Source organism: Agrilus planipennis, unplaced genomic scaffold (assembly GCF_000699045.2).
Source record: "Agrilus planipennis isolate EAB-ADULT unplaced genomic scaffold, Apla_2.0 scaffold27, whole genome shotgun sequence".
NCBI lineage: Eukaryota > Metazoa > Arthropoda > Insecta > Coleoptera > Buprestidae > Agrilus > Agrilus planipennis.
Window position 1 is genome coordinate 27,036 of NW_020439094.1, and position 13,623 is coordinate 40,658.

At 35.5% G+C, this 13,623-nt stretch overlaps 1 protein-coding gene across 1 annotated transcript in view; it reads left to right on the plus strand.

Moving 5' to 3' along the window:
* The first annotated feature begins 249 nt into the window (after positions 1–249).
* LOC112905298 (trypsin 3A1-like) overlaps positions 250–13,623 on the plus strand; it is a 31,486-nt gene continuing 18,112 nt past the window's right edge. The window contains exons 1-3 of the mRNA XM_025977430.1: positions 250–513; positions 1,485–1,623; positions 3,233–3,505. Of these exons, the coding sequence (XP_025833215.1) occupies positions 293–513; positions 1,485–1,623; positions 3,233–3,505 (633 nt within the window). The 5' untranslated portion in view covers positions 250–292. The remainder of the gene's footprint in view (positions 514–1,484; positions 1,624–3,232; positions 3,506–13,623) is intronic.

Genomic DNA, 13,623 nt, shown 5'->3' on the forward strand with positions numbered 1-13,623 from the left:
CACTATAGCGAAAGAGTATTATATTTTCCAGACGAATAAATAAACATAACATAAATCACTCTAAATAAAGAATTCAAAACGCGATTTTATTCCTCCACAATTAGACCGCTACGTTTACTTTATGTTTTTTTATTTGACTGCTTGTTGAATTGCGTGGTAAAAGAAAAAGGCCAAGGTTGTATTATACAATTAAGATCAGGCTTTGACGAAATTGAACGATTTTTAATTTTTAAACAAAAAACNTCATGAATTGCATAATCACTATGCTAATGATAAGGATTATAGTGGTGAAATGCATTTACCACCTCGAAGAAAAATTGATAATTTCGTCAGTGATGACGTAGACGCAGACGAACCTACTAATAGAATTGTTGGTGGAGAAAAGGTTAATAACATTGAAGAATACCCTTTTCATGTGGTGATGATTGGTGAAAATGACGAACATTATAGAGTTTGCGGAGGAGCAATAATTGCAGATAAATTCATCATCACTTGTGCTCACTGTTTTGTTAGGTAGGTGAAACAAAATATACTTAAATGTTTATAAGCAACAACGTAACATACAGCAACATCAAATTTTTCATATTTACAATCGACTTATAGCAAGACGAGACAATACGATATTGTCTTAACTGATTCAAATATTATCTCAAGAATTATTGATCTCAATGTTGATATAATAATAAAAAAGAAGGTTTGTTCCAGCATGCACAAGAGCCCAGATAACTTTTTGAAGTCAAACTTCTTTACGCACGGTAGGATAAGTTCGCTTCACGCGAGTTGCTACGTAACGAAATCATGCAACGGTTGTCCGCCCTCTACTCGGCCACGTAGTCGAGTTCGTGGTGGGGATAGCTTGAGCCGTGAGCGCGCTTCAATGCAACGTTCGTTACAGGCAACTCCGGCATGTATAGTGTAAAATTTAAATTCGTAGTGTAAAATAATACCATTAAACCAATTTCTTAACCTCTATCCCGATATGTTTCTGTGTTTAAAGAAGTTTCACTTCAGTAGCGTGTTATATAAATAATTACACGTTGTTTTTTTTTGCTAAACATTTGTATTGTATTATACGCTCTACAACGATGTAATTTATAAAACAAATTCAACTTTAGTCGTAGTGCTTAAAATAATATTTCACACCTCAATTGTAGATATCCGTATTAAAAAAACAGTAATTATTTTGATTTGCAAAAAAAAATTATATGCACGAGAGGATTCTCTTTTGTTAAAATAAAACAAGATGATGTTTTGTTTATTTATGTCACGTACATAAAGGATCGCATGTAGAAAACCTCATAAAATCAGCCAAAATCACAATTTTTCAAAAATTCCAGCGGGACATAAATTGACCATATTAGAATGTTCGTCAATTGCACCATAATATGAACTGACTGCATTTCATTATTACTTAAAAGTAAAAAATTGGTTTCGTAAAAACAGAATAACAAGCACATATGTTAGATAAAATGATGTTGTTGCAGTATTGATGCTGTAGACCATCACGTGAAAGCTGGAATATCGAATTTACTGCAGAAGGCGCAAATTCGAGAGGGTGCTAAAGTATTTAAACATAAAAAGTATCCTGGTGGCTACTTTGAGAACGACATTGGACTTCTAAAGGTATGTTCAAATAAATGTCGACTTCCATTACCGAATTAATTTAGGCAAGTACCTATTATAAATGTTATGTTACTTTGAGTAACACAAAAAGATTGTAAATAAGACTAACACTAAATCTAGGAGCGTCAGATGGTCGTACGTTGCGGGTTACCCCGTTTTTCGCGCTACAATAATTTGAAAACCCATCATCATCATGAGGTTATCAGTCTTAAGACTGGTTAGACACGCACCTCCACTTTTCCTATCCTGAGCTAATCTTTGCATTTCCCTAAAACTAGAACAACCCCCATCCTTAACTACTTCCGAACAGTGATCTAATCTAGGTCTACCTCTACCCCTCCTAACTTCCGTTTCTGCCTCTAATATGTCTTTCACTAGACCTTCATGCCTTAGAAGGTGTCCTACTAACCCATCTCGCCTGTTTCTTATTAACTTCCATAGAGTCTTCTGTTCTCTTACTCATTCTAATACTTCGTCATTTCTAACCTTCTCTATCCACTGTATCTTCATCATGCCCGTGTAACATCTCATTTCGAACGCTTCTAACCTTTTCTTTTCTGCCGCACTGTCCATGTTTCGCACCCATACAGCGCCGTGCTCCAAACAGACACCTTTAACAAACTTTTTCAAATTTCTAAATTAACCGTTCGCGAGATTAGAAGTGACCTCTTTTTATTGCAAGCGTCTCGACTTTACGCTATCCTCTGCTGTATATCCCTACTACTCCTTCCGGCCTGACTCATCTGACTTCCTAGATACCTATAATCGACCACTTCTTCTAATTTTTCGTCTCCTATATTTATATTCACTCTTGCTCAACTTCTTCTTCCCTTGGATATCAGTTTTTTGTTTTGCATTTATTTATTTTCATACAGTAGTGTTTTGTCAGTACCGCTTCCTTTTTATCTCTAAGTGTTCCTTGATAGATGCTAATACTGCTATATCATCTACAAATCTAAGCATACTAATCTTTTGTCCCTGTATATTTATCCCTACAGTTGTACTGTCTTTAATGATGTTGATCGCGTCTTCCATGTAAAGATTAAAAAGTAGCGGTGACAGTGTGCATCCCTGTCTGACTACCTTCCCAATATTTACTCCTCTACGTTGCAGTCCCAGCTCTATAACTGCCTGTTGGCCTTTGTACAAACTAAGTGTCATTCTTCTACCTTTGAAAACCCATAATTAGCAAAATTAAATACAGGGTAAACAAAGCTTTTTGAAAATTTCGTAATGGCCGGCTTGCTCAACTAAACATAGGCGTTACCTCTAGCCTGCCTCGGCTGTATGAGTTTGAAAAGATATTTTTCTTGTGAGGCAATGCATAGACGGATAGCCGAAACAGATTTGATATCGATACCGTCAAAGCGAAGCTTCAAGTATAATGTAATGTTAAATTATCGTGTAAAGATTTTTATGTATTTACCCCACAAAATGCCGTTTTTATTGTCTCCCGTCTAAAACCCGCATCTTTAATGCCGGTAACCCTGAAATGAGGAACTAGCAGGTGGCAACCCTAACTAGACCTCATTGCTAAAAAATGTGTAAGTGGAGACTGCCATTCTTCTCAAACAACGGTTCAACAAAAGATTAAAACAGTTCCTTCCAGGTTAAAGAACCGTTCAAATTTAGTGCGAAAGTGGGAAAAATAGGCTTGCCTCATGCTGCTGCATGTTTTATAGTGGGCGACATTGTAACAATCCTAGGATTCGGCCAAACTACTGTACATCCAACTGAAATACCGAACGAGAACCTTCACGTCTTAAAAGCTCCACTGACTTCCCGGGAAAGATGTATGGAACGAAAAATTGAATTTGTGGGCGTTGAAATGACAGAGAGAGTGCTTTGTACTGATACGCCACCAGGTTATGGTGTATGTTTTGTAAGTGAGCAAATATTTNAATTCAATTAAGTATTCGAAAAGTTTGTCTTCAAAACTATAAGTACCTGTTGCTATATTATGCTAATGAAGTATTGATTAAAATATGTTAAAACTCTTTGTCCACATAATCAAAATAACTATACAACATTCTAATACAGACTCTATCTCAGATTGTTTTGATTTGTGCGATGCCAAATAAAATCCGAGAGGCACAACTGACATTCAACACTTATTGTTTATCCGAAAAATAAACGGAAAATAGAAAATTCGGATGCGATAGTATAATGCTATCTTTAAAATATTAAAAAAACACTTTGAACTTAACAAAGTCATACGAGACTATTCTAATGATTGAATGGTGAAAAATGCTACTAACTGATTAAAATTGCAAAAAGTCGATGTTGTTGATTCGAGTTCGTAAAGGTAAATGTTTGTGTATAGAAATTAAAATTAAGCTGCTCAATGGTTCTATAAATTATTCGGCTCTTACCTCAACAATGCGAAATAGTTTTAAATTTTAAAATCAACAATTTTAAATTTACCCAATTATCTTTTAATAGACTGAAGCAATGAAGGCTTTTAAAAATAACAGAGGAAAATAATATTAACAAAAGAAGACCCACATCAATTGGACCATTGGATTCACCACTCCTTATGCTTTTAAGCATTCGTTGCAGTGTCTGAAATGGTTTCTTATTTTTGACACGGTGTTTCTACTTTTGTTTCCGCTTCATTTTTTACTTACTTATTTATTTATTTACACTACCTGGGCACGAAGGTCTAGACAGGGACATACAGGGTTTGTCCGGAAAGTAATAGGACTGTTTTCCTTCCGCTGCGACTGTACTGTGAGTAGTGCAAGCCCAAAATGCAGCTTTCGTTAGAGTAGAGGTACGGGATTAAATTCTGTGTGAAACTCGGTAAATCTGCGACAAAGACGTTTGATATGATCAAGCAGGCTTACCCAGATGTTGCTGTAGCAAGAAGCGGTGTGTTTCGGTGGCACCAGGCCTTTTCAGAGGGCCGGGAAGAGGTCGCCGATGAAGACCATGCTGGAAGACCTTCGACTTCGACAAATACCGACAATGTGACTCGTGTGCTCGATGTTTTGAACTCCAGATATTAAATTTACCAAAATCTGTGGTTCATGACATTGTGACGAAACATTTGAACATGCACAAGGTGTGCGCGAAGATGGTCCCAAAAGTGCTCACTGACGACCAGAAATTGCGGCGAGTTTTGAATAACGTAATCACAGGTGACGAGTCATGGATCTTTGAGTATGATCCCTAGACAAAGAGGCAATCTTCCGAGTGGCACACGCCGACGTCTCCTCGCCCAAAAAAGGGAAGAATGAGCAAATCCAAAGTGAAAACGATGCTCATTGTCTTTTTTGACATGAAAGGCATCGTCCACCATTAATTTGTTCGTCCTGGACAAACCGTCAACGCCAAGTTTTACGTGGAAGTGTTCAAGAGACTCAAACGAAGGGTCAATCGGGTCCGACAAGACATCGCAGCCGACTGGAAGTTGCACCACGACAACGCCCCGGCTCACACCGCCTTTCTTGTGTGCAGCTACCTGACCAAGGCCGGCATCCCAACGCTTCCGCAGCCGCCCTATAGCCCAGATGTGCCCCCCTCGGACTTTCTTATGTTTGCACGCCTGAGAAGGCCGATGAAAGGCAAGTATTTTGAGACGATAGAGGGGATCCAAGCAGTATGCATCGCGGCTCTTCCGGAGAATGCCTTCCGTGACGCCTTCAATGCTTTGAAATCGCGCTGGCAGCGCTGCATCGACGCAGAAGGAGCCTATTTTGAAAGTTTTTAAAGAATTGTAACGATTGGCTCAATAATTTTTTTTAAATCGACTCAGCCCTATTACTTTCCGGACAAACCCTGTATTAGTGGCAGAAACGAAAGTTAGGAACGGTAGAGGTAGACCTAGATTAGATCAGTGTTCGCAAACAGTTAAGGATATGGGTTGTTATAGTTTCAGGGAAATACAAAGATTAGCGCAGGATATGAAAGAGTGGAGATACGTGTCCAACCAGTCTTAGGACTGACGACCTTATGATGATAACTCAACAGCGGAAATACCAATTAGAGAGTAAATAGAAACACGTATTAATACATATTAACAGTACTCAAAACTTACAATTCAGCAGAACAAAAGTTGGTTAAACAATAGTTAATGTAATTTTAGACTTTACGGGTAACCAAAACATAAATAGGGTTTATCTGACAGGTTAGAAAGAAAAATTAGGTCCGCTTGTAATCACCTTCATTCAACCTCTGCAGTTTACATTGGTTCGGCAATTCTTGTTTTGTTACACCTTGTGGCAAACAAAAACCATCCATCTTAAAGCACAAAAATTTTATAAATATGGTCTTCAATTCTAATTTGTAAATACTGCACCCACGATCAAATAATTGGTGCATACTCCAATTTTGGTCTTTGAGTGCTAAAATCAATCTGTACGTTTTTAAAAATCGCTTATTAGAGACTCTATATATGTTGTCGAAAGGTCAACTTTCAGTCAAATAAAACACCGATATCACAAAATACGGATGGTCTGTCAAGAACATGATTAATTATGTACAAAACTACTAATACTTTTCGAATTTTGTTTTTTTTCTTTTTTCTTGGCTCGTCTTGAATAATGCTAACCAATTTGTAGGTAATTCTCACTTGAAGAATTGTGGCACAGAAACCCTGTTATTTAGGTACAAATAACATAATTCCAATTCAATTAAGTATTCGAAAAGTTTGTCTTCAAAACTATAAGTACCTGTTGCTATATTATGCTAATGAAGTATTGATTAAAATATGTTAAAACTCTTTGTCCACATAATCAAAATAACTATACAACATTCTAATACAGACTCTATCTCAAAAGTCGAAATATAAGCCACTTTTTTTTAATGCTAACTTTTTGATGATATTTGTTTGGTTTACATGTAATAGTAAAATGATGCTCAAGTAGACCTTTATAACTTTTCAAACTTCACTTGTATTGATGGAATAAGACACTTTCGATTTTCGACTACTTTAGTCCATTAAGATACTTCCAAGATTTTAAACAGTAGATGCTAATTTTATAATAGACACGGTCCATAATGAACTTGAAATACTTATTTCTCTAGTCTATTCTTGTACTCGTCGTGTTTATTTTCAATTCTGAAGGATACATTCATAAATTCACACACACTTACTTGTGCCACATATTCATTATTGATAACGGTATAACTGAGATTATTACTGTTTTATCTTTATTGAAAAGAAATATTCAAACGTTAGACTACTAAATTTTGAATGTTTTTTTCCAATTTTTAAATAGACTTGTCAGTACAACAGCAGAATTCTACTATTATTAAAAATCAGCTACAGCAAAAAAAATATTTTAATATCTAAAGTATAATTCCTTAGTCTACTTGTCAGCGAATTCTTAAAAAAACTTCAACGAGCTTTATTTAAAAAATAAAAGAAACAACACGTGCAATTCAGTACACGTGATAGAAGTGAAACTTCTTTGGCGATCTCTATACCTTTATAACGAATAAGTAATGATTGGTGAAAGAAAGCGATATTACGAGAATTCTCCAACATTTTTATCTTTGGTCCACCTAAGCCTAAGGTGTATTACTTTAATACGTTTTCATGTAATTCAATAAGTAATAAAAAAATGGTCAAATTTTTTTCGCTTCCGTTTATTTTTCCAAGTGCTTAAGAAACCATAAACTATCAATAACTACAAGGAATTAGTAATTAGTAATTAATAATACTCACTATTAAATAAATATTAATTGTTTTGTTAAATAAACATTTACTGTAATACATTTATTGTAATATAACTGCATAGATATAACCGAAAACCTAATTTAGCACTATAGTATAGTGAATATACATTATAGGTACTATAATATATGAGATACCGGTCTCTAACAGCTGACTGTAATACCGATATGCGCATGCGCGCTTTTCTATTCTCATAGCCTATCGCGTCGCGATACGAAACGTTGTAAAATGTGTCGTTTCATGGCCTTGAGATTTTACTCTCATCGAGCCCAAAGAAGTGTTATTTCAAAAATATTTTTGTAACCTTCATGGTTCAAAAATTTTGAAAGCCTCTAATTCCTTCATTTTTCCTTAGTCCATTTGGTGATATGCATATGGTGGGTGTTCTTTTACTGCGACAATACTGCCTTTTAATTTAAGTGATGGATATGTTACTTTTGTTAGTTATTACGCATTTATATTGGCAAGAATGTCTGCTTGATATCTATAAACTTAAAAACAAATGCGGAATGTGCCTATTTCAAATGTCTGGTTTTTGTAAAAATAACGTGTTAATTAGATATTTCACCAGATTTAAAGATTAATAAACCTTTTCTAGCTGTTGAAAATAGATTAATTAATAGAACGGTCAACAGCTACGAGTTCATAATAAATCAAATCCACGAAATTCCACTAGACACATAACAGAACTTTTTTCAAGGCGTTATCTCTTAATAACCAGTTCGAAGATTTTACTTTTGTTTGCTTTACATGCTAAAATTATGGAAATAGATCCCTTTTTCACAAATTGCATTTTAATAAAACGATGATCTTTGGAAGTATTTGGCAATTGACAACGAACATTAGATAAACTAACACAGGGTGTGATAGAAGTGATTCCATATTGATCAGTTCTAATTTTAAGTAGGTAAAACCGGAATTAACAAATACTTTTAGCTTATTTTAGCTGTGACTAGACACATTTTAGCTAAAACTAGTTTTTACGACACTTTTCAGTAAATTCTAGGTTTAACGTAATAAAAATTAACACTTTGCAGTTATTGTAACACAGCAATTTTGTACGCTCTCCATACGCTATTTTTTATTCAACGTAATACTGTTTATTTGGAAGTCCATGGATTTTTAAACAAAGAACATGTTTTTTTCTTAAAATTCTTGAAAGTCCTGAGCGATAATCGACTAGAGCCAACAGGCGCACTTAACTCTAAAATCTTGTCGTAATGCTGACGTCGATTTCTCCTTTGATGTCATTTACAATGCTAAATCCTTTTCACGGGTTTCCGTTTTCGCTGATCCGACAAGGCCTATTTTTCAATAGCTTTGGGGTATATTGCGTATTTCAAATAAAAGAAGAAATACATACTTAACTAAACCATATTTTTTTTTCACCTTCTTCATGCTGCAAATCTATTGAACTTTAAACTATAACTTACATCCATAATTCACATCCATGTTCTACTTCTCTTTAACTAAACTTTATTTAATTTTAACTAATATTAATTCTGTAAACTTTGCATTCAAAACATTATTTCTCAGTTACAATTACAATCTGTTTTATTTCTTATTTTTCATCCTTTTTTTCGCATAATAATACTATGTCATTCTCCCTCACAAACTCCCATAATCCCCGAAGCCGAAACCTACTCAGGCAGACAATGAGAATTAAGTTTTAAAGATAATTAAATTGAGGGTGTCTGTAAGTAAAATCTTGTGAACAAAACGATGGACTAATGCAGTTACATTTATTAAGCTCTCAAATTTTCGCCAACATTCTTGGCTTCATCAGGAGATCGCTACGAAAATATAAACGAGATATTGAAAATTACATTTTTTCGTTGAATGTACTTTCATCTTGTAAATTAATATTTGAAAGGCATAATTAAATTAACTGTAAACTTATGAGGACATAATTAAATCTATATATGTGTAAATAACATTTAAAACACCATAATAATAATTATGGTTAAATTTTCAAAACAAAATGTTACAAATTGCAGTAATTCAATCAATGACAGGTCTACTGGAAGGAAATGTAGGTTGTGATCATAGATCTAAATTAAGAGCAATAAGTGGACCCCATAGGGCGACCTCGTGTGGTAAACCAACGAAAAGGAAGGTAGTGAATACTTATTGTATAGGTAGCAAATAGCAGTAAATGGTGCTCAGGTTTTTATGGTCAGATCTTGTGTTCATACAGTTATTAGTTCTGTATGTATGCGCTATTTCCAAAAAAAGACGCTTTTGGATGGTGTGGCAAGTGGCCAGTGCCCCCAATTCTTCTCTGTACAGAATGAAATTTCTGCTCGGATGTCAAAAGGCGAAGGAACCTTCCTGGGACACACTTTACGAAAACCTAGCTCCTCTGTAATCATGGAGAACGTGCTCCCACAACGTGTACCAACTTCAGATGCAATATCATTGACGGTCAGATGCCTGTCACCCTGAAGAAGTTGTTTAACACTTAACACTGGCGATATTATCGTTGGTGATGCTTGGGCATGATCGGCGAACATGGTTCTCGCGACCTTTCACTAATTGTCTTTTTTTGCCATGGAAACACTCTAGCTGGTGAAAGTGTTTCATCTTTGAGCTGTGCAGTAAATCTGCTCAGGATGTTTGCTTGTTTTACACCTTTCGTGGCAAAAACTTTAATAGTAATGCTCGGCGGAATTGACAAGGGAACCTTCTTCACAGAGATCTTCACGGTGGGAACTAAGAAAAACGAACTAGGTCACTATCCTGTTTCTTTCACTTCTGACATCCCCATCCATCACTTCACGAATTTCAAAAATACTACAAATCGGCGTATAATTTATTGTAATGAAAGAGCAATTAGCAGAGGGTAATTCAAGTGTATCCTGGACTCAATTAATATAAACTCTACAAGTATATGAACTGTTCCAATTATTAAAAACAGTTTAGAATTTATTAACTGGCAATAAAGGAAAATAAAATAAAAAATGGCTAGTTAGAACTATCCATCCGGCATGTATTGAAAGAAATACAATTTTGTTACAATAAATCGCATTTTCGGTATTCAGAAATTGACTATCTTACTACAGAATAATTAATTTTAATGTATGAATTATTTATTCTATTGAGTCTAGCGACTAGAAAATCATTAATCCTCATTCCAATCATTCGCGTAAATGACGACCATGAGTAGCAATTTCTCCTACGTACAGTCAGCATGAAGATAACAGAAATAGTTCTTGAAAGCAGATTGCTGATATAGTCTCTGCTGGATAAGCGTACGGAAAAGTGTATCTGCAATAACATAAGATCTCAAAACAACGTTTCAATTTCAATTTTTAATAATTGAAATTTAATTTTGGCGAAAAATTATTGTTTGCTACAGGACGTTTCGACCCTCCCAGTCAGAACATACATCGTATGAAAAGTTTTGTTTACACACGAAGATAATACTTGAGTCGTACAAGAAGACATGCAGAAACCAATAATGAATGTAGGTTACACCCCTGATTTTTAGTACTAATGCCTGTTAGAGAATCTGAGTTACACGCCAAGCTAGTGTTTGTATTTCAAATACCTAACTAATAAGAGTTTAAGAGAATTCGCGAATGACTTTCGAAACTAACGGCAAATAGTTGGAAAGGAGGGCGATTTTCACAAACAAGGGGAAATTGGCATTTATTGCGGAAGGAAGAAATAAAATAATAATGATTGAAATGATAATAAAACAGATAAATAGTTTATAACCGAACTTTTAGTACGATACGATCGGCGACGCATATTGTGAATATATGTATCTCTAACTTCCGAGGATTGAGAAATAACTTAAGATCATCTTTTCTTTTGACAATAAGATGTGTGCGATTAAAGATAATTAAAATTATATGAAGAAATGAAAAGATATCTAAAACCTTTAGCAAGTAGAGTTTTTTGTTTGTATTTCGGATTCGTCGCAACACTATGCGACCAAAGATAATTATAATTATATATAGAAATGAAAAAATATCTAAAACCTTTAGCAAGTATAGTTTTTAATATCTGAATTTCGGATTGGTCACACTTCAGTAACGGTCATTCTGCTCCTAAACTAAAATAAGCCTAGGGTTGCCATCCGTCCGGGTTTCCCCGGATTTGTCCTAGTTTAAAGGGCATCCGGGGAGCGTCCGGGGGGGCTTCATTTGTAGTCCTGGTTTAAAAATTTAAAGTCTTGGGCCGCCCGCCACACACGTAAAAGAAATCTAACTGATTATTAAAACAATTTGTAACAAACTGTAATAAGATTCTGTTTTGTTAGGTACATTGAAAATGATGATAAAGAATGACTAAATTTAATTTTAAGGTCTGAAAATAAATAAAAGGGTGATTTATGACATTTTCAACTGTTTTTTGTTACACTGACTATGTTTAAAAAAAGCCGTTGACATGTCCGGATTCTGGACTCTAAAATCCGGGGTTTTCACGCGTCTTGTCCTGGTTTCCAAATTTTAGAGATGGCAACCCTAAATAAGCCTCATTTTAAAACAAATTGTTGTTAAATGTTTGAAAGCCTTTACTTACAATCGTTAACGAAATGAATCCTATAATTGGAATTACCTAGCTGAAATCGCACCAGTTAGTTTTGTAGGGATGTAGTTTTAGGCTTTTGTACAAAGTGTGGTGTAGTAAGGATTTATTCGCATTAATTCACTTTCGCCCTTTTGAATAGAAGGCTTTAGATTGTCACGTACACTGCAAATGCTGACTAAAACCCCTCCTGGAGTAGAGATGTTAACCCGAAAGTTATGACTTCCAAGGGAGGATTGTTGGGAAGATTGGGGAGGGGGAGAGGTAAAAGTGGGAAGGGGTGTTTGGAGGGAGGAATGGTGTGGGTCATCACAAAAGTAGGGTGGGTACTCGCGCTGAAAAGCGAAATTAGAAATGAGCAAAAGTGAGCAGCTGAGTAAAGAAGGGGGCAGGGCCTTCTGAAACGGTCGTTTGGTTTAGGGGCGAAGTCGGAAAGTGTCGAGATAGACGGGTTTGGCTGACCTGACACTTAGACCCTAAGATTTGCTGCGAAAGGTACACTGATTTCTTTCAGAATTTGGATATTTCTGATAAACCATTAGTTGTTGAGTGCGGAGCGAAGAATCCGCATGTAAGTTAGTGCATAAACTGATTTACGCTCTTTATATAAGGAGTCTTGATGACCTTGGTCACCCGGATTTTGGGTTTTTCGGTGTTGAACTTGTCTCTTAAAACTTTTCATCTTATTTTCATCATTTTAGTAACGGAAACTTAGATGTTAGCAAAAGTTTTTTCGAGCTATAGTCGCCGAACCATTATTTTGTAAAATTCTCGCATACAGAACGCGAAATCACCCCTGATAACGTCCAACAGCTACTAAATTTATACTTACTGTTCGAAATCCTCAGACTGATAGCGTGTGCTTTCTTTTGAAACTCCTCGTACATGACTGAAATGAGTACTTCCTACACCAAATACGTTGATGATTATGATGAAGTGAAAAAGGAAGAAAACTTTGCATATCCTTTAGGGTGCCTTTCGCAATATCCGACAGGACAGCAACTTACTACTATTTGTCTTCTAATTAGGAGTGTGCAAAACTGCGAAATTAAATTTTGACTTGTATCTTTAAAACAAACATTCACGTGGTCGAATTTTCATTATTTCACTTAATAGTTCAGGAAAAGTGCGTTGCCTTCTTAGTCACCCTTCATATAAACTATAACCGCGTGATTATTGTTAACAATGGTTATAAAACTGTGCTCCACTTAGTTTTATTTGAGTTTTTGTATTAGTTGCCCTTCATGATCATTCCACTGTCATTTATGTTTTTCATTTCCAAAGAGCGGCCAACTTCGAGGTAATTAATCATTCGTGAACGACATATAAATGACCACGGATTTCGAGGGTTTTCTGGAAATATTAGGACCATTCCGGAGAAATGAGGTGACAATATAAATTAGTCTCTGACTGACAGGACAGCCAGTGAGTTGATGAGACAAACTGATACGAATTCAAAGCGAGAACAATGTGAATACAGGGTGATATAATTACAAGGTCAAATAAATAAGCATCGGTAGAGTGAGACATTAGATATATAGATATTATAGAGTGAGAGCGAGTGAAATAAATAAGTAGTACAGCCCATTTCAATTTGTTTGAATCGTGACCTTGAAGAAATCTGGGCGAAGATAGAAAGAATACACACTAGGCGTGAGCAAGACAGAAATAGTTGGAACAAGCTTGAACGAGCAGAGCTCTCGATGGGCGGTCTTAGGAGATCGGCTAGAACTGTACAGTACTAGACGAAAATGTTTAGCAATTTCTTAAAACAAAAATGTATA